General features: G+C 65.5%; 2 protein-coding genes across 4 annotated transcripts in view; both read left to right on the top strand.

The window, feature by feature from the left end:
* Window positions 1-2,120, top strand: part of MEIOC (meiosis specific with coiled-coil domain) — a 40,059-nt gene extending 37,939 nt beyond the window's left edge. For both annotated transcript variants that reach the window (XM_065039886.1, XM_065039885.1), the window contains exon 11: window positions 148-2,120. In XM_065039886.1, the coding sequence (XP_064895958.1) occupies window positions 148-1,429 (1,282 nt within the window). In that variant the 3' untranslated portion in view covers window positions 1,430-2,120. The remainder of the gene's footprint in view (window positions 1-147) is intronic.
* Window positions 2,121-7,678: 5,558 nt separating this feature from the next.
* Window positions 7,679-21,572, top strand: ADAM11 (ADAM metallopeptidase domain 11). 2 transcript variants are annotated; one of them, XM_065039859.1, is made up of 26 exons: window positions 7,679-7,887; window positions 9,375-9,556; window positions 11,246-11,322; window positions 12,251-12,317; window positions 12,939-13,024; window positions 13,104-13,170; window positions 13,325-13,373; window positions 13,476-13,543; window positions 13,848-13,922; window positions 14,002-14,073; window positions 14,632-14,798; window positions 14,875-14,959; window positions 15,040-15,130; window positions 15,237-15,288; window positions 15,445-15,544; window positions 15,850-15,921; window positions 15,998-16,090; window positions 16,199-16,279; window positions 16,359-16,409; window positions 17,603-17,666; window positions 17,748-17,847; window positions 17,923-18,042; window positions 18,117-18,285; window positions 18,361-18,475; window positions 19,008-19,098; window positions 19,503-21,572. In XM_065039859.1, the coding sequence occupies exons 1-26, from the start codon at window positions 7,830-7,832 to the stop codon at window positions 19,546-19,548; spliced, it is 2,298 nt and encodes a 765-aa protein (XP_064895931.1). In that variant the 5' UTR covers window positions 7,679-7,829; the 3' UTR covers window positions 19,549-21,572. The 2 variants fall into 2 exon arrangements, with proteins under 2 accessions (XP_064895931.1, XP_064895930.1); XM_065039858.1 differs by having other exon boundaries at window positions 13,322-13,373.
* The last annotated feature ends 17 nt before the right edge of the window (window positions 21,573-21,589 follow it).

The following is a 21,589-nucleotide window of genomic DNA, read 5'->3' as shown; positions in this document are numbered from 1 at the left end:
ATTGCTCTTTGCTGAGCTCTAAAATGTCTGGCTGTCTCTGGAGCAAGGGCTTAAGACATCCTGTACTGCAGAAAATGCTTCATCTCATGGGAGGGAGGGTGCTACCGGGCCGGGAGAGAGCGAACACTGACTGATGGTTCTCCTCAGGGTGCCGCGCTCCTGCCTGGCAGATGAACACTTAGTGCCTCAAGCACAAGGTACTGGCGGAATTGAGATGCTGGGAAAGGAAAAGTGGCAGCCTGAGCACGGTGCTGTGGAACCGTTCATTGGTACGGAGCGTGATCACGGCCTGAAGACCGAGGGACGCTGCCCTCGCCTGCCTGGGGATGGGGTCGGTGATCCCAGCGCAGGAGCGGGGCTGTGGGGCCACGCTGTGGGGCTGCCCAGGGGGGTCTGTGGCGCTGTGGATGAGGCTGTGGTGGGGGACACAGATCTAGGCTTGCCTCCCCAACGATGCGAGTCCCCCAGCCTGGGTCAGGAGCCAAGTGCTTCTTCATCTCAATCTGATAAGCAGCAAACACTGGGGTCTATCGGCCCTCCCCTGCCCGCCTGCAGGAAACGCCAGCTCTCCAGGCCGAGCAGCCATAGGGAAAAGAAGAAGCCCAGGCTGGAGTTGGGGGGCGGCCTCTATCCAGATCGGCACCCGAGCCCAGCGGACGGTGCGACGGACACACGGGGTGTGGGACAGACGTCTGAGCCCGGCTGGCCCGCTGTGGGGGCTGGCGGCGGGTCCCCGAGCACCGAGCTCTGCAACGGGGCTTGTAGCTCCCTGGGCTTGGAGCCGAGCCCGCGCGGGAGCCCTGAGGAGCCTGCACCCGTGTCTGCGGGTTCTGCCGTGGCAGCGGACGCTGTCAGCGAGCGTGGCTGGATCGGAGCAAACGCGAGTTCCCAAAGGAAGCAGCTGGGAGGAGAGAATGAAAACACACCCCAAAATGAGAATAGTCCTGACCCGGGGAGCACAGTGAGCCAGACCAGCTGTCCTACTGGCCAGCTGCCCTCTCCAGAACCGCCTGTGGCTGGAGGCAGATGTTGCTGCTCGCTCTGTGTCAGAGCAGCAGAAAAAACAGCACCCGGAGTAGCCGACCTCGCAGGACACAGCGCAGAGTGCCCCGGGCTCCCACCCCGTAACGCCCGCGCTGATCTCAGCTCCAGCAGCAGCTCGGAGTCGGACTGGGACGTCCAGCTGCTCTCCACGCTCACGGGTGTCCGGGACAGCAGGATGCAGCCTGTGGACAGGGATTTGCTCCAGAGGACTCATGTCAACGTGAGGGACAGCGGGTATGAGTCCCAGCTCTGCTCGGTTCTAAAGCAGAAATCGGAGCTTGCCTGGGCAGGCAAAGAGGACAAGAACTGCCGCAACTGCTGCACGGAAACCAAAGGAGCCTCTTTCCCCATATTTGAGACCTTTCTTGGCAGCTGGACTAGTTAAAACCACCTCCTGGCTGTTCTCGGGGCCCTTGGTTGGAGCTGTGAAGTGCCTGGAGAGGGATTTAACCCCCACCCTCCTGTGAGGACCAGCTGAGAGCTGCGTGAGGCCCGTGGGCAGCAGCCTGGGATGCTCTGTGGTGGCTCCCGGTGGTTGACATGGTGGCTTCACTGTCCTCGGCTCTGGTAGGGACTGGGATCTGCCCTCCTCTGCTGGTAACATTTAGAGCCAGGAGCTTCCTCCTGTAACTCATGGGCTGCAGAGAAGATGGTCTTTCTCTGGCAGCATCACCTCCAGGATCTCCAGGGTCTCTGGCAGCATCACCTCCAGGATCTCCAGGGTCTCTGGCAGCATCACCTCCAGGATCTCCAGGGTCTCTGGCAGCATCACCTCCAGGATCTCCAGGGTCTCTGGCAGCATCATCTCCAGGGTCTCTGGCAGAATCTCTGTCTCTGGAATGATTCCTTCAGCAGAAATATGCTCTTTGCCCTCCTGAACAGAGACCAGGGCCTGTTCCTCCTCTCGCCCAGTCCTTGCAGGTGGAGAAACAGTGGAGAGGAGGCCCTAGGGGTGAGATCTCTGTTCATGGGGTTTGGGGTCTCGCTGGATGTCTCCGATTTACAGATGTCCGTGACTGGTACTGGGTTTTTAGGGTGGGGTTTTTTTTAATAAACTTTTTGAAATAAAATGTAAATGCGGTCCTGCTCTGCTGTGCGCTGGCTGGAGCGGGTCTGGTGGCTCAGGCACCGCTGACTTGGAGTTGTGAGAAGTGTCCATAGCAGAGGGCAGGTGGTGGCTGGACCTTGCTGGGTGGTGGCTGGGGGTGACGGGGGACACCACTGGTGGCTCTGGTCACATAGTGTCACCCCATGCCTGGTTTGCCCCAGGGATGTGCTCAGGAAGCTGCTGTACCCACCACAGGGATGGTCACAAGTGGGGTGGCCCTGGGTATAGAGGAACATGGAGACACTGGAGAGTGGTCAGTGGAGACTGACCGCACTGGGACACGGGGACAAGGAGAGGGATGGACTGGGCTGGATTTGGCCAAGGAAAGGCTGGGGGGGTGTCTGAGCAGCCTTGGACTGCTGGAGACATCCAAGTAGGATGGAGCCAAACCCTTCAGAGGTGCTGGGGCTCTGAGGGATGGGATGGGAGGGGCTGGGCTGGGCACCCAGAGCAGGGTGGTCTGTCTGTCCATGGGGATTTTCAAGCCTTGACTGTAGGTCAACCTTGAAGCGAAGGCCAGAGCACCTGGATGAGGCAGATCTGCTGTGAGCAGGAGGTGGGACTGGAGACTTGGGAGGTTGTGCAACAAGCAGTCTGTGGCTCATCTTTACCAAACACAGATGCTACACAAATTCTGAAGGGCTGAGCAAAGTGCAGAGTGTTGTCTCTGGGCAGGAACAACCCCAGGTTCCAGTGTAAGTTGGGGAATGACCTATTAGACAGCAGCATAGGGGAAAAGGACCTGGGAGTCCTGGGGACAGCAGGGTGACCATGAGCCAGCACTGGGCCCTTGTGGCCAGGAAGCCAATGGGACCTGGGGTGGGTTAGAAGGGGGTGGTCAGTAGGTCAGAGAGGTTCTCCTGCCCCTCTGCTCTGCCCTGGGGAGACCACACCTGGAATATTGTGTCCAGTTGTGGCCCCTCAGTTCCAGCAGGACAGGGAACTGCTGGAGAGAGTCCAGCGCAGCCACCAAGATGCTGGAGGGAGTGGAGCATCTCCCGTGTGAGGAAAGGCTGAGGGAGCTGGGGCTCTGGAGCTGGACAAGAGGAGACTGAGGGGGGACTCATTCCTGGGGATCAATATGGAAAGGGGGAGTGTCAGGAGGATGGAGCCAGGCTCTTCTGGTGACAACCAGTGACAGGACAAGGGGCAATGGGTGCAAACTGGAACACAGGAGGTTCCACTGAAAGATGAGAAGCAACTTGTTCCTGGTGAGGGTGGCAGAGCCTGGCCCAGGCTGCCCAGGGGGTTGTGGAGTCTCCTTCTGTGCAGACATTCCAACCCGCCTGGACACCTTCCTGTGTCACCTCATCTGGGTGTTCCTGCTCCATGGGGGGATTGCACTGGATGAGCTTTCCAGGGCCCTTCCAACCCCTGACACTCTGGGACTCTGTGAGCAAAGCTGTGCCAGGAGCTGAACCACCCCAGGTGTGGGGCTCTGCTGTGGCCATGTCCTTGTGATCACTCGCTGTCCCAGCTGGAGGATAATCCCTGGCAGAGCAGTAGAAACCAGCTCAGTGAGCCAACTGGCCAATGCCTTGGTGTGCTCAGTCTGCTGGAGGGAGTGACTGGTGTCTCTCGGGCAGCACGAGGGGTGGCCCGGCCACAGAGTGACCCAAGGACACGTCACTCCAGCATGGTGGATGTGACCAAGGCTCGAGGTGGCCAGTTGTCCTCCTCAAAGACTGGATTGTTTCATGGCAGCATTGCTCAGGGGAGTGGGCAGTGAGCAGTGACCTTAGCAGAGAGGGTGTTGGGAGGTGAGCTGAGGATGAGGATGGGCGAGGATGGGCGTCCTTCACCAAGCTTGGCCCTTCCATGGTGGGGAAGGGGGCCATGGTTGCTGTTTGTCCACTCCTTGTGTTGGCCAGTGACCTACATCATAGAATCACGGAATCATTTTGGTTGGAAGAGACCCTCAAGAGTCAAACCATAACCCACCCCTGGCACTGCCCCGTGTCCTGAGAACCTCATGTCCGTCTGGCCAACCCTCCAGGGATGGTGACTCCAGCACTGCCCTGGGCAGCCTGTTCCAGTGCCCCACAGCCCTTTGGGAAGAAATTGTTCCTAAGATCCAATCTAATATTGGATATTTTTTAATATCCGGTTGTCATGGGTGTCCCCGCTCTTGTGGCCTGTGTGAGCTGCCTTGTGGACCCTCAGGGGCTGTTCACACCTTGGGTCAGATACACTCCCTGTCACCGAGTGCAGACCCATCCTGCGGAGCCCCTGTCCCCTTTGTCATCACAGTGTGGGGACCGCGGGGGCTGGTGCCCCTGCAGAGCAGCTGCTGGTTCGGCCAAGCTGCGCTTGGTGCTGCACGCTCCTCACCTCGTTTGCTGCATTTGGACTAATTACTGGAGGCAGACAAAGGCCTGAGGGCAGAGGTCGGGGCTTTGGGCGCTACCAAGCCCCACGGGAGGGGATGTGGGGCTGATGGGGGCCCTGGAACCACCACAGTGTGGCCAAGGAGACAATCAGCATTTCCCGGAGCCTGTTCCCCTGCAGCTGTGACAAAACCTGCGTGGGAGACGCTTCCCCCCACACGTGTGTGTCAGCCCCCGTGCGTGGGTGATGCTGAGGGGTGGATGTGACCCCCAACCTGACCGTGACCCCCCAGCAGCTCCTCTGCTGCACCCAGGCTGAGATGGACCTGCTGCCCGTCCATCCTGGAGCTGCTGCAGGAGTCGGTTCATTAAGGCTCCTCAAAGCCTTGATGATAACGAGGTGAGCGGGAGAGGAGAAGGGCTGGGGTTTGTGTCCCCCGGTGATCCCTCCCCTCTGCACACCCCTGTCCTGCCTTCCCACCCACCCCCAAGTGCTGCTGGCCCCCAATTTCGCACAGAAGTGATGCAAATGAAAGCTGCTGGTAACGAGCGTGTTTTGGTGGGTTTTGGTGGCGAGGGGCCCGTTGCCGTGACTCGCTGCTGAAAACGCTCAACAGACTCCCCAGCAAGGCAACCCCGGCGGCTTTGAGCTGCAGAGCTACCACCGGGCACCCAGAGGCTTTTGTCACCCGTGGGTGCTGAGTCCTGTGGAGAGAAGGGAGCGGGCGCAGGGGCTGGCGGGGGGTCCGTGGGGAGGGGGGACATGTGCCCGTGTGGCTCCTTGATGCCCCGTGGAGCGGGGTTGGGTGCTGGCGCACCCAGGATCCTTCCCCTGGGTCCATCGTGGCCGTGGGAGGTGCTGGGAGGAGGAGGTGGGTGCAGTGATGACCCCCAAAAAATGCGGGGACCCCCCGGTGCTGGCTGCCCTGGGGAGGGGCTGGAGCCCGACCTGGGGCAGCACGGGACAGGTTGAGCTGGGGTGGTGACACAAAATGGGGCAAAAAGGTTTAAAAGTGGGATGAGTTGTCCTGGAGGAAGATGGGGGATGCGAACCGGGGGTGCAGGACCCCAGCTTGGTCTTTCTGGGGGCTCCAGGGCCTTCCCGGGGTGGTGCTGTCTTCGGTGAGGGGGGACGCCCAAGTGCCTCGAGTGCCCCACTGCCCCGGGGCACCGTGGTGGCCGAGCTGTGCCCCTTGTCCCCTGGTCAAACACTGGCAGGGGCTTCACATCGTGTTGGTGGGGACGCCCAGCACTCACCTGGAGACAGTCAGCACCCCTGGGGACAGTCAGCACCCCTGGGGACAGCCAGTACCCCCTGGGAACACCCAGTGCCCCATGGAGACACCCGGCACACCTGGGGACACCCAGCACCCCCTGGGGACACCCAGCACCCCTGGGGACACCAAGCACCCCCTGGGGACACCAAGCACCCCATGGGGACAGCCAGCACACCTGGAGGCACCCAGCATCCCATGGGGACACCAAGCACCCCCTTGGGATACCCAGCGCCCCCTGGGGACACCCAGCACCCACCTGGGGACACCCAGCACCTCCTGGGGCACCCAGCGCCCCATGGGGACACCAAGCAAGCCCTGAGGACAGCCAGCACCTCCTGGGGACAGCCTTGAGCAGGTCCAGGAGCAGAACAGGAGGCTGATGGTCTACAGAGCATCCCTGTCCCACCCCCGGCCCCATTTCTGCCACATGGGGACAGGTACTCCCTGTGCTCGTGGCACTGTTGTCACCTTGGGGCTCAGTCCTCCCCCATGCCCCCCAGGACGGTCCCTGCCATGGGTGTCCCCGGCTGTGTGGGGCTGGGTGTCACCCTCCCATGGTGCTGCACCCCCACCCCACAGCGCTGCCCTGCTACAAGATCAGCAGCAGTCTATTGGGTTTTTTTCCCCTAAACCCCATTCCATTATCCCCAGGTGAGGAACTGGCCTTGCAGCACCCACCTGGGAGCAGCTGGGGACCAAGTGCCAGCTGGGGGGGCTTGGTATTGGTTGGGGGGCTTCAGTTCCAGCTGGGGGCTCTGGTAATGGCTGGGGGCTCAGGTGCTGGCTGGGGACTCTACGAGCTGGAAGCCCCAGTGCTGTCTGGAGGGGCTCTGGTACTGGCTGGGGCTCTGGGACCAGTTTGGGACTCAGTTCCACCTGGGGGGGCTCAGGATGGGGTGGGGGCCCCAGTCCCAGCTGGGGACCCAGTACTGGCTGGGGGGTCAGTACTGGTGTGCTGGGGTTCTGTGTTGGCTGGGGGCTGGTGCTGGCTGGAGCACCCCAGTCCCAGCTGGGGTCTGTACTGGTGTGGGGATGTCCTGGGGGGTTCAGTACTGGTTGGGGGGGTCTGGTAGTGGTGGGTCGGGGCCTTTCACTGGCTGGCGGGCTGGGTACTCATGGGGGGTCCAGTAGCAGCTGGTGAGCCCAGTGGGGGCTGGCAAGGCTCTAGTACTAGGGAGAGATGCGGTACTGGGAGGGGTTTCAGCACTGGGGAGGGATGCGGTACAGGGGGCTCCGTTATGAGGGAGGGTTGTGGTACTGGGGGGCTCCGGTACTGGCTCGGGATGTGGTACTTTGGGGGCCTGGTACTGGGGAGAGATGTGGTACTGGGGGGCTCCAGTATCAGGGAGGGTTGTGGTACCGGGGGGCTGCGGTACCGGGCAGAGATGTGCTGCTGAGGGGTTCCAGTACTGGGGAGGGATTTGGTACCAGAGGGTGTCCAGAACCGGGGAGGGATGTGGTACTGATGGGGGGGTCTGGTACCAGCTGGGGAGCCTGGTGTGGCTGGCGAGGCTCTGGTACCGGCTCGGGATGTGGCACCGGGGGAAATCCGGTCCCGGGGCGGGATGTGACAGCGGGGTCTCCGGTCCCGGGGCGGGATGTGACAGCGGGGGACTCCGGTGCCGGGGCGGGATGTGACAGCGGAGTCCCCGGTCTCGGGCAGGGATGTGACAGCGCGGGGGCTGCGGTGCCGGGCAGGGATGTGACAGCAGTGTCCCCGGTGCCGGGGCGGGATGCGACACCGGGGTCCCCGGTGCCGAGCAGGGATGTGACAGCGGGGTCCCCGGTGCCGGTGCGGGCTCTGCAATGCCGCGGGGCTGCCAGCGGCGCTGCGGCAGCCGGGGCGGGGGGACACGGGGGGCGGAGCGGGGCGGGCGCTGCCGGTGCCGGTGTCGGCGGGCGGGGGGCGGGGGGGGCGGCCGGGGGGGCCGGTGCCGTGTGCGCGTGCAGGGGCGGCGCTCCCGGCCCGGCGGCCGCTGCTGCCCGGCCCGGGGCGCGGGGAGCGGCAGCACGGGCAGGACGGTCCCCGGCTCGGCGGGCCCGGCGCGGCCGCGCTCGGATTATGAGGGAGCCATGAGGCCGCTGCGGGGCTGGCTGCTCGCCGCGCTGCTCTCGCTCACCCCGCGGGCAGGTAGGTCCCGGTACCGCCATCCCCGGCCCCGCCATCGCGCCGCTGCCGGTACCGCCCCGGTCGCGCTCCCGGCCCCGCCGCCGCTGCGGCTTTTTCGCTGCATCGACACATTTTTCCGCAGCGCCGCCCCGCAGCGCCCCGGGAGGGGCCGGGTCCCCCCGCACCTGCCGCCCCGCGGGCCCCACCGCCCCGACCCCCGGTCCCCGGGGTCCCCTGCCGAGGTGGCCCCACCGCAGCCTTTCATGTCCCCGCTGGGATGGTCCCTGTATCGGTGTCTCCTTGGTGTCTCCCCCCGGAGATGTCCCTATAGGGCCCTCCGTGTCCCCTTGGGCTGTGTCCCGTCCAGAGGTGTCCCCACACCAGCGCTCCTGTCCCCTCAGTGTCCCCTCTGAGGGGTGTCCCCATAGAGGCTCTCCATGTCCCCTTAGGAGGTGTCCCCCTACCAGCCCCCCATGTCCCCTGGATGTCCCCTTAGGAGGTGTCCCCATCGCAGCCCTCCATGTCCCCTTGTGTTATGTCTCCGGACTGGCTCCCTATGTCCCCTGGGTGTCCCCTCGGGATGTGTCCCCATCCCTGCTCTCCCTGTCCCCTGGGTGTCCCTCCCCAGGATGTGCTGCCGTGCCCAGCCCCCCCACGTCCTCCAGGTGCAATGGCGTTCACAAGTCCCCTCATGTCCCCTGGGTCCCCCGTGTCCCCTGGGTGCCCCTCTCTGGGATGTGTCTCTTTACCAGCCACCAGTGTCCCCTGCGTGTCCCTCCAGGACGTGTCACTGTATCTGCGGCCCCCTGTGATTCCCCTCCGTGATGTGTCCCCATACTGGTCCCCCACATCCCCTGGGCACCCACCCCACCTTGTGCTTCCTGAGTGTCCCCTCCTGACACTCCACCACACCTGGGTGTCCCTCCCGCATCCTCCAGCCATCCACCCCGGGACATATCCCTATACCCACCCTCCATGGCCCCTGGCTATCCCCTCCAGGACACGAATGTCCCCTTTGGGATGCAATGCCACACTTGGGTCACCCCTCGACCATGTCTCCCGTCCCTCCTCATCCCCAGCATCCATGTCCCCAGTTCTCATGTCCCCATCCCTCTTCGTCCCCATCCCTCTTCGTCCCTATCCTTCCTCATCCCCAGCACCCATGTTCCCAGTTCTCATGTCCCCATCCCTCTTCATCCCCATCCCTCCTCACCCCCAGACCCCTGTCCCCAGCTCCTGTGTCCCCATCCCTCTTCATACCTATTCCTCCTCATCCCCAGCACCCATGTCCCCAGTCCTCATGCCCCAGCCCTCTTCACACCCGGCCCCTATGTCCCTATCCCTCTTTGTCCCCAGCCTCCGTGTCCCCATCTCTCCTCATCCCCATCCCTCCTCATCCCCAGCCCCCATGTCCCCATCCCTCTTCATCCCCAGCCCTCCTCCCCCCAGCCCCCGTGTCCCCAGCCCCCGTGTCCCTCCCCAGCCGCGGTGACGGGTCCGTGTCGCAGGTCCCGCGGCGCAGGCCGGCTCGCTGCCGCGCAGGCCCCCCCGTGCCGGCTGGCAGGACGGGCGGGTGGCTTCCCAGGTCACCCACCCCAGCCGGCTGGTGGGACAGAGCGCGGGGGGCGAAGTGCCGAAGCACCAGCTGGACACCAGGGTCCGGAATGAGTCGGGAGGAGGAGGAGGCCCCGTAAGTGAACCAGCCCCCCGCCCTCTCTCTTTCTGGGGTCCCCGGCTGGGTGGGTGCCCCCCCGGCAGCTGCTGGCACCAGCCTGGCCCTCCCCAGCACACGTGTGGGCACCGGCATCCGAACCGGAGCCTCCAGCCCCTGGGGATGGTGCGACCACCGTCCCCACAGCGAGGCACCCGTGTGGGCCCAAAAATCCCGTTAAATGTGGGTATGGGTGCGTGTGGGCGTTGGAGAGATGAAATGGGAGCGGGACGGCAGGGAGCAGGCAGAGAGCGGGCAGGGAGCGGGCAGGGTGCGGGCAGGAAGCAGGCAGGGAACGGGCAGGGTGCAGGCAGGGTGAAGGCAGGGAGCAGGCAGGGAGCGGGCAGGGTGCAGGCAGGGTGAAGGCAGGGAGAGGGCAGGGGGCACCAGGGAGCGGGCAGGGAGTGGGCAGGGTGCAGGCAGGGAGCGGGCAGGGAGCACCAGGGAGCGGGCAGGGAGGCAGCAGACAGGGCTCCTGGGGAATGAGCGGGTTCCTGGCTCCCCAGGCCACACGGGAGCAGCCCCGCGTGTCCCAGCCGCTGCTGTCCCACAACCGCAGCCGTTGTCCCCCCTCACCCGCACCGGCCGTGACCTTCACCCCGGGCAGGCGGCTGCCTTGCCCAGCTTTTCGGGGAGCCGGCACCCGCGTCCCGTCCGGCACGGGGAGGGAGTCGATGCTTTCAAAGAGGCGCTGGCGGCTGCGGCGGCCGGCGCGCATCGATCCCCCCGTCCTCGCCGGATAAAAGGCGAAATAATGAGCTGCAATTGCCACAAAGGTGATTTAAACCCAGCATTAAGTAAAACCACCGGACGCCGGGAAATGCCGGGGCGGCGGGGCCGCTGCCGGCCTGGTGGGTTTTCGGGAGGTGTTAAGCCGGGACGTGGCGGGGGATGGAGCGGCCACGAGCCCGGGGGCTCCGGGTCGGCACCAGCAAAGCCCCGGGAGCCGCTGGACACGGACCTGGCTGGGACGGGCTCTCCCCAGGGTGCTGCGCGGTGGCAAAGGAGTCCTTGTCCCCCTGTCACTGTCCCGAGCGGCACCCCGGGCCCGGCGAGGGGACAGGCCCCCTGGGAGGGGACAGGATCCCCGGAGGTGACAGGGCCCCGGGAGGGGGCAGGGCTCCGGGAGGTGACAGGGCCCCGGGAGGGGACAGGGCCCCCGGGAGGGGACAGGACCCCCGGGAGGTGACAGGGCCCCGGGAGGGCACAGGACCCCGGGAGGGGACAGGACCCCCGGGAGGGGACAGAACCCCGGGATTGGACAGGGCCCCCGGGAGGTGACAGGGCCCCGGGAGGGGACAGGCCGCTGGCGCTGGGCGCTCACCCGTGCGGCGGGTCCGCCGGGTCTCGGGCGCCGCAGAGCGCGGCCGCTGCCGCAGGAATTAGGTCAGGAGCGGCGGCGCAGCCGGGGGCAGAGCTCCAGCAGCCCCAAGCGCGGCTCCCGACGGGGCGGGCGATGGGCCGCGGGTGCCGTCCCGGCACTGCCGGAGTGAGGATTTCGGTGAAAAAAAAAAACAGCATTTTCTTTTATGTTGAATTTTTGCGGATTAAAAATAGAAGTACACCTTTAGAGGCTGCGTATTAGGCTGGGTTTTTTAATCATTTTCATTTGTAATTTCTGTGGGGCGGCCGGCACGGGGGGCGCTGACGGCTCCATCTCTCTGGCAGGGTCTGCACCTGGCACAGGTGAGCTTCGTGGTGCACGCCTTCGGCTCGGCCTTCACCCTCGACCTGCGCCTGAACCAGTGAGAGCATGGGGGTCCCAGCGGGGTGGGGACACCCACCGTGGGGCTGGGGACACCTGCTGTGGGGCTGGAGACACCTGCCGTGGGGCTGGGGGCACCTGTCGTGGGGCTGGGGATACCTGCTGTGGAGCTAGGGACATCAGCTGTGGGGTTGGAGACATCAGCTGTGAGGATGGGGACACCCAATGTGGGGTTCGGGACACCCGCTGTGTGGATGGGGACACCCACTGTGGGGTTGGGGACACCCGCTGTGGGGATGGGGACACCCACTGTGGGTTTGGGGACACCTGCTGTGGGGTTGGGGACACCTGCTGTGGGGTTGGGGACACTCACTGTGGGGATGGGGACACCCACTGTGCGTTTGGGGACACCTGCTGTGGGGTTGGGGACACCCACTGTGGGGATGGGGACACCCACTGTGGGGCTGGAGACACCATCTGTGGGGATGAGGACATCTGCTGTGGGGTTGGGGACAACCACGTGGGGCTGGGGACACTGTGGGGCTGGGGACACCCACGTGGGGCTGGGGACACTCACCATGGGGCTGGGGACACCCACTGTGGGGCTGGGGACACTGTGGGGTTGGGGATAACCACGTGGGGCTGGGGACACTCACCGTGGGGCTGGGGACACCCACTGTGGGGCTGCTGCTGTCCCCCCAGCAGCGGGAGGGGGTGGTGAGGCCGGGGGTCCCTGGGATGGGGTGGGTTGTGCAGGGTCATCCCAGCTCATTGGGCTGCAGGTTTGGGGAGAAGGGCTCGTGGGGTCCCACTGCCCACCCAGAGCATCCCATGCCGGGTGATGCCCCGTGCGTGGGTGGGTGAACCATGAGGTGCTGCTGATGGGTGCTGCCGCCTCCCTCCTCCTCCTCTTCCTCCTCCTCCTCTTCCTCCCCACCCCGCGGCCTCTCACCCCCGGCTCCCCACAGCCACCTCATCGCCTCCCACTACGTGGAGCGACACGTCGGCGTGGGCAGCAACGGCAGCCACAGCACGGTGAGCTGCGTGCCGCGCCGTGCCACGCCAAACTGTCACACCGCGCCAAACCGTCACACCGTGCAAAACTGTCATACCGCGCCAAACTGTCACACCGCGCCAAACTGCCACACCACACCAAACTGTCACACTGTGCCATGCTGTACCATGCCATGATGTGTCACACTGTGCCGTGCTGGACCGTGCCATACTGCGCCATGCCATGCCGCTCTCTGTCACACCGTGCCGTGCCAGCTCTGGGGTTGCAGTGGCAGATTTCTCAGTCCAGAGGAGGTCCAGGATCAGATACCAGCAGCTCAGCATCTCCACCCCCTCCCGTCTTGGGGTGTCCCTGTGCCCCTGGGGTCCCCCAGCCCCTGGGGTGCCCAGCCCATGCATTGGGGTGCTGCCCCATGGGTGATGGGGGGGATCCACCTCCTGTGGGTGCTGCCCAGGGTGTTTCAGCAAGTGCTGCCCACCCTGCCTGGGGCAGCGCTGGGTGCTCACCTGGGTGACAAATGCACCTCAGGGGTGACAGGCAGCGAACCCCAAAGCCCCCAGTGCAGGAGCCTGGGGATGGTGGGGGGACGGGCGGGGACGCGGGGCAGCGTGCGGGGGCTCAGCGCCTGTTCCCCCGGGCAGGGCGCGGGGGAGCACTGCTACTACCAGGGCCGGCTCCGGGGGCAGCCCCGCTCCTTCGCCGCTCTCTCCAGCTGCCACGGCCTGCAGTGAGTACCCACACCCGGCGGGACGGCGGGGCCGGGGGGCTGCACCCCTGCGCCCCATCACCCCCGTCTCCCTTTGCAGCGGGGTGTTCTCGGACGGCCGAGCCACCTACCTGATCGAGCCCCAGGCGGGCGCCGAGCACGGGCAGGTGAGCGGTGGTGCCTGTGCTGTCCCTGCCTCAGTTTCCCCACTGCAGCCCAGTGGGTCTGGCTGCAGCTCAGGGACAGCCATGGGGACGTGGCTGTCCCCACTCCACGCTGTCACATCCACGTGTGGCCGTGACATTCGTCTCCTCACAGCAGGGCCTTCGACCACACATCGTCCAGCGTGTCCCCAGCTGTGCCCAACCGGGTGAGCCTTTGTGTGGAGCCGGCACTCGTCCCCAAGAACTGGTGACAGTGGCCTTGGTGGCCCCATGTCCTATGCCCTGTCACCTCTGTCCCTTCCCTCCAGGCTGCCTCTTCCCTGCGCTGAACCAGCACCTCGCGGGCGGGTTACCAAAGCTGCGGCGGCGGCGGCAGGTTAGCGGGGACACCGGGAAGGAACGGGGGACAAGGACACTTGACCCTCGTTGGCCTCTGAGTGCCACTCGTCCACAGTGCGGCTGGGCTGGTTGGTGGGTGCTGGGGACACAGTGGCAGAACACGGGCTCAGGGATGCTCCGCAGCACCGGTGACACTGCAACCCATCCCCAAGCCCACCCAGCTGGGTCCTCCGGTCCGTGCACCCCAGTTACCCCTGGGGGGCCACAGGCAGCCACAAGAGGGGTGACAGCCCTGTCCTTGTCCCCTGGCGGGCGCATCCTTACCCTGCGTTCCCACCCAGGTCCGCCGAGCCCAGCACACGGTTCACAGCGAGACCAAGTACATCGAGCTGGCCGTGGTGAACGACCATCAGCTGGTAAATGGGGGGTCCCGGGGGTGGGGTGGGGGTCACGGTGAGCCCCTCCAGCCCAACCTGTCCCCTGCTGCCCCCCCAGTTCCTGCAGCTCCGCAAGTCCGTGGTTCTCACCAGCAACTTCGCCAAGTCCGTGGTCAACCTGGCTGACATGGTGAGAGGGTTTGGCTCCTGGGGGGCTGGTCCCCAGGGGATTTGTCCTGCAGGGGACTGTCCCCACTGGTGGGTTTGTCTCCAGGAGGGTGGGCCCTGGTGGGCTTGTCCATGGAGGGGCTGGTCCCCAGCACATGATGGGTTTGTCCCCAGTACTTGGTGGGTTTGTCCCTGGTGGCTTTGCCCCTAATGCCGTTTGTCCCTGTGGGGCTCGTCCCTCATAGCCGATGGGTTTGTCCCTGGGGTTGTCCCCATCAGCTGGTGGGCTCATCACCAGAGGGCTTATCCCCAGCTCCTGGTGGCTTTGAATTGCAGGGAACTGTCCCCAGCACTGGTGGGTTTGTCCCCAGGGTTTTGGTCTCCAGCACCTGCTGGTTTTGTCCCTGAGGGAGGTTTGGGTGTGGGACCTGGTGGGTTAGTCCCTGGTACCTGGTGGGTTTGTCCCTGGGGTCATTGTCCCCAGCTCCTGGTGAGTTTGTCCCCAGGGGTTTGTCCTTGGCACCTGTGGGTCTGTCCCTGGGGGACGTTGATCCCCAGCACCATCCCCTCGTCCCTGCAGATCTACAAGGAGCAGCTGAACACCCGCATCGTGCTGGTGGCCATGGAGACGTGGGCCTCGGAGGACCGGATCCGCGTGGGGGAGGACTCCCTGGAGACCCTCAATGAGTTCGTCAAGTACCGGCGCGAGGGGCTGGCGGAGCAGAGTGACACCGTCCACCTCTTCTCGTGAGCACCGCGGCTGCGTCACCTCCCCGGGGCCGGGCGCTGCTGTCCCCTGTCCCCACCATCCTCTTCCTCACAGGGGTCGGACGTTTCAGAGCAGCCGCAGCGGCGCCGCCTTCGTTGGGGGCATCTGCTCACCCACCCGCGCCGGGGGTGTCAATGAGGTGGGTGCTGCGAACCCGCCAGGAGAGCGGGCCGGGGACAGGGGAATCCCTGCGGTGACAGCCCCGTCCCTCCCGTGCAGTATGGCAACGTGGCGTTCATGGCCGTGACGCTGGTGCAGACGCTGGGGCAGAACGTGGGCATGATGTGGAACAAGCACCACACGGCAGCAGGTACCCGGCACCCCCGGCAGCAGGGTGGGGACAATGAGGGGACCCTGCGGTGCCACCGAGCTGGCGGTAGGACAGCCGGCACCCCAGCCCCTGTCCTCTCTCCCAGGGGACTGCCGCTGTCCGGACTCGTGGCTGGGCTGTATCATGGAGGACACAGGGTGGGTGCCCGCTCGGGGTGGCGCTGCCACCGTTCCCCGCGTGCCCCACGTCACCGCAGCCAGCGGGGACGTCGCCGAAGGTCCTGCCCTGTGTTGGGTGACAGCCGTGCCCGGCGGGGTGGTGCAGGGGGGGTGATGGTGGCCCCCGCCCCGCAGGTACCACCTCCCGCACAAGTTCTCCCGCTGCAGCATTGACGAGTACAACCAGTTCCTGCAGGACGGCGGCGGCAGCTGCCTCTTCAACAAACCCCTCAAGGTAACGGCCCCATGACCCCCCCGCGGTGACCGTCACAGAGTGGGGAGCGATGTCCCGGGGGTGGCTCTCAGGGTCCCTTGGGACTCGCGGTCCCCTCAGCCCCTGCCATGTCCAAGGTCACAGGGCTGGTGTCGAACCCAGTGGGGAACAGTCAGACCCTCGCCCTTGACGGCAAAACACAATCAGTTTGGGGGTCCTGCTGTCCCCCTGGGGATGTGATTCCCAAAAAGAGGGGACTCACCACAGCACCTGGCTTGGGGACCCCCACCCAGAGCTCTTGTCCCCCTTCTCCTTGGTCCCAACAGCTCCTGGACCCTCCGGAGTGCGGCAACGGCTTCGTGGAGGCGGGCGAGGAGTGCGACTGCGGCACGCTGGCGGTGAGCGGGGCCGGGGGTGACATTCGGTGACGTGCGGTGCTGGGGGGTGACGCGGTGCTGACTGCTGTCCTGGCAGGAGTGCGCCAAGAGCGGGGGCAACTGCTGCAAGAAGTGCACGCTGACCCACGACGCCATGTGCAGCGACGGGCTGTGCTGCAAGGGCTGCAAGGTGAGGGGCTGAGGGGCCGAGCTGGTGCCCCCACGGCTGCGGTTCTGTGCCGGGGGTCCTGTGCCGGGGGTCCTGTGCCGGGGTCCTGATGCTCGTCCCCTGGCACAGTACGAGCCGCGCGGCGTGTCCTGCCGAGAGGCCGTGAACGAGTGTGACATCCCTGAGACCTGCACTGGGGACTCCAGCCAGGTGAGCCGGGCTGTGGGGGGACACGGGGGGACACGCCGTGGGGCTGTATGGTGTCACCTGTCCTCTGTGTCCTCCCCAGTGTCCCCCCAACCTCCACAAGCTGGATGGGTACTTCTGCGAAAACGAGCAGGTGAGTCCAGCCCGGCGTGGTGGGACATGGCCGTGGGGCTTGGGCATGTCCCATGGGACTTGGGCAAGTCCCATGGGGCTCCAGCACGTCCTGTGGGGCTCGGGCATGTCCCATGGGGCTTGGGCACATCCCATGGGGCTCCAGCATGTCCTGTGGGAGTCCAGCATGTCCTGTGGGAGTCCAGCATGTCCTGTGGAGTTTGGGCATGTCCAGTGAGCTCAGACACGTCCCCGGGTTGGACACATCCCTGTGGGCTCAGGCACATCCCATGGGGCTGTGACACGTCCCTGTGGGCTCCGGCAGATCCCCACGTGCTCTGGCACATCCCATGGGACTCAAGTATGTCCCCATGGAGCCTGGGGACATCCCCTGGGCTTGGACACGTCCCTTGGGCTCGGACACGTCCCTTGGACTCCAGCAGGTCCCTGTGGGCTCCAGTGTCCTGGTGCTTGGCCATGTTGGCGGTTGCAGCCACGGCTGAGCCTGCACACGTAGCCGGGGTTTTGGGGCGAGCTGGATCCCCAGCAGCCATGGTCCCTGAGCCCTCCCTGGGCACTGGTTCATCGTCCCCACACTGTGCGAGCCGGGCTGTGGTCCCCGTGCCACCCACCTCCCCATGAGCGTGTGGCCTTGGCCCCTGGACCTGGTCATTTTTCCTGCCCATGTGCTGCTGCCCTGTGCAAACGCACCCGCAGTGATGGGCACCACCGGCCGCCCTCGGCCATGTGCACTGACGTTGTGGCTGTGTAAACCTGCCACATGCACCGTGAAACCTGCCACATGCACCGTGAGACCTGCCACATGCACCATGCAAACCTGCCACATGCACCGTGAGACCTGCCACATGTACCGTGAAACATGCCACATGTAGTGTGCAAAACTCCCACATGCACCATGCAAAGCTCCCACATGCACCATGAAACCTGCCACATGCACTGTGCAAACCTGCTGTGCGCACCGTGCAAAACTCCCACGTGCACCGTGCAAACCTGCTGTGCGCACCGTGCAAAACTCCCACGTGCACCATACTTGGGGCCCCATCCCATGGCTCCCTGGTCCCTGCAAACCTGCCCCATGCCCGTGCACAGTGGGGTGGTGGCCCCAGGGCCAAGCACGTGTGTGGTGGGGGGGTCATTGTCCCCCTACCCGCGTGTGAAGCCCCCCAGCCCCGTCACGCCCTCCCTGCTCCCCAGGGCCGGTGCTATGGCGGGCGCTGCAAAACCAGAGACCGGCAATGCAACGCGCTGTGGGGCCGCGGTGAGTGCCAGCCCTGGGGGCCTCTGCCAGGGCAAGGGGGGGACAGCAGGTGACAAGCGGGTGACACTGGTTTTCTCGCAGGCTCGGCTGAGCGCTTCTGCTACGAGAAGCTGAACGTGGAGGGCACCGAGAGGGGCAACTGCGGGCGCGAGGGCCTGGGCTGGCTGCAGTGCAACAAGCAGTGAGTGACCCCGTCCCCTGTGTCCCCTCCCGGGCGCCACCCGCCCGCGCCGGTGATGCCACCACTGCCTCGCAGGGACGTGCTCTGCGGCTTCCTCCTCTGCGCCAACATCTCGGGCGCGCCGCGGCTGGGCGAGCTCAGCGGCGAGATCGCCACCACCACCTTCTTCCACCAGAACCGCTACGTGGACTGCAGGTGGGTGCTGGTGCCGTGGGGACAGAGACGTCCCCGGGCCGCGCGGGGTCCCGGTGTCACCCGTTGTCGCACAGGGGAGGCCACGTGCAGCTGGTGGACGGCTCAGACCTGAGCTACGTGGAGGACGGGACGCCCTGCGGGCCCGGCATGTTGTGTCTCGACCACAAATGCCTTCCAGCCAGCGCCTTTAACTTCAGCTCCTGCCCCGGCAGCTGGGACGGGAAGATCTGCTTCGACCATGGGGTGAGGGACACAGTTGGGGACAAAGGGGACAAGGGGGGTGTCACGGCAGCAGGGCATGACACTGTCCCCTCGCAGGTTTGCAGCAACGAGGGCAAGTGCATCTGCCGGGCGGAGTGGACGGGGAAGGACTGCAGCGTGTACGACCCCATCCCCGAGCCGAAGCCGACGGGGGAGACCGAGCGATACAAGGGTCCGTGTGCCCCATGGCGGGGGGTCCCCGAGTCCCCGTCCCCACGGGCTGGGTGTCCCACTTTGTCCCCACCCACCCCCAGGGTGGCTGGTGTCACCATCCCCCCGGTGTCACCATCCTCCTGGTGCCACCATCCCCCGGGTGCCACCATCCCCCCGGTGTCACCATCCCCTCGGTGCCACCATCCACCCAGTGTCACCATCCTTCCAGTGCCACCATCCCCCCGGTGCCACCATCCCTCTGGTGTCACCATCCCCCCAGTGTCACCATCCTTCCGGTGCCACCATCCCCCCAGTGCCACCATCCCCCCGGTGTCACCATCCTCCCGGTGTCACCATCCTCTCAGTGCCACAATTTCCCCAGTGTCACTGTCCCCCTGGTGTCACCATCCCTCAGTGCCGCGGCTCAGCTGGGCACCGCTGGGTCTTGTCCCTCCTCTCAGGTCCCCGCAGTGCTGGGGCCGTGTCCTTGTGTCCCCCTTGCACCACTGATGTGTGTCCCTGCCCCCTCCTTCCTGTCCCCTCTGTCACAGGTCCCAGTGGCACCAATATCATTATCGGCTCCATCGCGGGGGCCGTGCTGGTGGCTGCCATCGTCCTGGGGGGGACAGGCTGGGGATTTAAGTAAGCAGCCACCGCATGGCTCGTCCCCTCTGCTGCTGTCACTGGCCATGTCCCCCCCATGCATTGTCACCATGCCAGGGCCAGGTCTCTGCCCTCTTGAGGACACCTCGGCCACCCCCTCACCAAGTCGGGTGTCACTTTCATTGTGGTCCCCTGGGGGGCGGGGGATGCCTGGTCCCCATGTCCCTGCCTGGTCCCTGTGTCCCTGCCTGCATGTGGCATTGGGAGGGGTCACTGTCACCTTGCTCAGCCCTGGCCACGTCTGCCCCGAGCATGGGGTGGGGGGTGTGTGCACGTCTGCTGCCTGTAGGCCCAGGGACACAGTGGGGGACACGGCGGGGACACGGTGGGGACAGGGGGGTGGCACTAACGCTCCTCTCCTCTCCCCCCGCCACCCCCCCAAGGAACATCCGCCGCGGAAGGTACGACCCGGCGCAGCAGGGAGTGTAACCACCCCCCCCATCATCTCCTCCTCGTCACCGTCACTGTCACCGTCACCGTCCGGCAGCCTGACGGCGTGGGAGCCCCGCTCGGGCCGTCTGTCCGTGTCGCTGTGTGTCCAGCCGTGCTGTCTCCATCTCTGTGCCCCCCCCAGCTCTAAAGAGGAGGCGGGTTGGGGGGGGGCCCGGCAGCAGTCCCCCCCGTGCTGGCTCTTTTCGGCTCAGTGTCCCCCCATGTGTCCCCCCAGTGTCACCGTCCCCCACTAAACGCACCCCCACTTCTGTGTTGCAGGTCCGGGGGGGCCTGAGCGGGGCCGCTTTGCCCCCCACACCCCCCCCGCCAGCGCCTCATTAACAGCAATTAAACGGGGAGAGTGCAGCCGAGGAGGAGAGCGGGGGGGGCACCCGGCCCCCCACCCCGACCCCCACCTCACCGCCATGAATGTACGGGCACCCCCGGCCCCCCAGCACTGGGATGAATGTACCTGTGGGGGTGAGAGGGACCCCCAGCCCCACATCCCCCCCATCCTTCCAGCATCTTCCAGCTTTGGGGCCTGAGGCCCTCAAACGGCAGCCCAGTATAGCCCAGTATAGCCCAGTATAGCCCAGTACCCCCAGTGCAGGGCCTGGGAGCCGTGTGACCCCCCACTCCAGGTACCACATCCTGGGGGGCCAGGTCTGCACTCCCAGATGTCCCCACCCCAATATCATCTCCCCCACCATGTCAAGGCCACGTGTCCCCGATGTCCCCAGCAGTGGGGACGGGCACCCATGGGTGCCAGGCTCTCACCCTGGGGCCGCTGAAGCCCAAACTGGTGGCACTGGGGCAGGTGACAGCAGGGCCCACCCTGGGGCTGGGGACAGGGTGAGTCCTGGCACTTAGGGCTGAGTGGCACGTGCTGTGTCCCCCCCATCCCCATGGCAGTTGGGTGGGAAGTGTCACCTCGTCCCTGTGGCACATGTCACCCCAAGGGGTGGCTCCGTGGGGCCACCCAACCCACACAGGCCCCTTCCACCACTGGTGACACTCAGCATTGTAGGGGGGACACCGCTGGTGACACTCAGCAGGAGATGACAACCTGTGTCACCTCCATCCGCTCCCTCACCCAGTATCCCCACATGCCACCATGTCCTTTTGCTGTGGGGGTGACCGAGGTGTCCCCAAGGCCAGCCAGTGCCAAGGACATGGTGGCCTCAGTGTTGCGTGACAGCCCAGCTGGGCGCCTGCAGCACCCATGGGTGCCTTGGCTGTGGTGTCACCACACAGGGGACAGGCCAGCAGCGTGCCAGGGCGTCAGGAGGTCACCGCAGGACATGGTGGCTGGGTGTCCCCAGGCTTGGCTGGGTGGCTCCTTGCATGACACCAGTGATGGGCTGGGGGACACAGGGACCTGGGGCCACCGTGTGCACGGGGGAGTCTGGACCAATTCACTCACCCCCCACCCACAGTCACCACAATGTCCCCACAGCTGTCACGGCCACAGTGCCGGGGTTGTCCCTGCGGTGAGGGGACACCCCTGTTTCAGAGCAAGAAGCCACTGTTGTCACTGGGTATGGGGACATTATTATTATATATATATAAATATTGGGGTTTTCTTAATGATTTTAATGCTGTAAGGTCAAGCGGTGCCACTGGTGCCGCTGCGGCCGCGCCGGGAAGGGCCCATGGCCAGGACAGGGGGGGTCCCCAGTGCTTCCAGAGCCCCCCAGGACCCCCAGCGGGCTGCGCCCATGGGCCCCATCCGGCACACGGTGGGGGACAAGCACACCGGGGCGGTGACAAACCCCCGCCCCGCCACCTCCCCGCCAGCCGCTCGCCACCCGCACCGCTCGCTCCGCGCCACCGGGACGGGCCCCGGGTGTGGGCCGGGGCCTCCGCCGCCCCCCGAAACGCCCGCGCCCCGTCCCCTGCTTTGCACGCGCTGGGGACGCGCCGGAGCTGCCGATGCCGGAGCCGCCGCAGGCTCCTCGCTCGGCCCCGGGAGCCTCCTGCAATGTCGCAGAATTTATTTACAATAAAGATTTGGAAAAGGACGGGGGTCCTGCCTTCC

This window comes from Columba livia, chromosome 23 (genome assembly GCF_036013475.1).
Source record: "Columba livia isolate bColLiv1 breed racing homer chromosome 23, bColLiv1.pat.W.v2, whole genome shotgun sequence".
Classification (NCBI taxonomy): domain Eukaryota; kingdom Metazoa; phylum Chordata; class Aves; order Columbiformes; family Columbidae; genus Columba; species Columba livia.
Note: the sequence above shows the minus strand (reverse complement) of the source record. Positions and strands in the feature narration are given on the sequence as shown.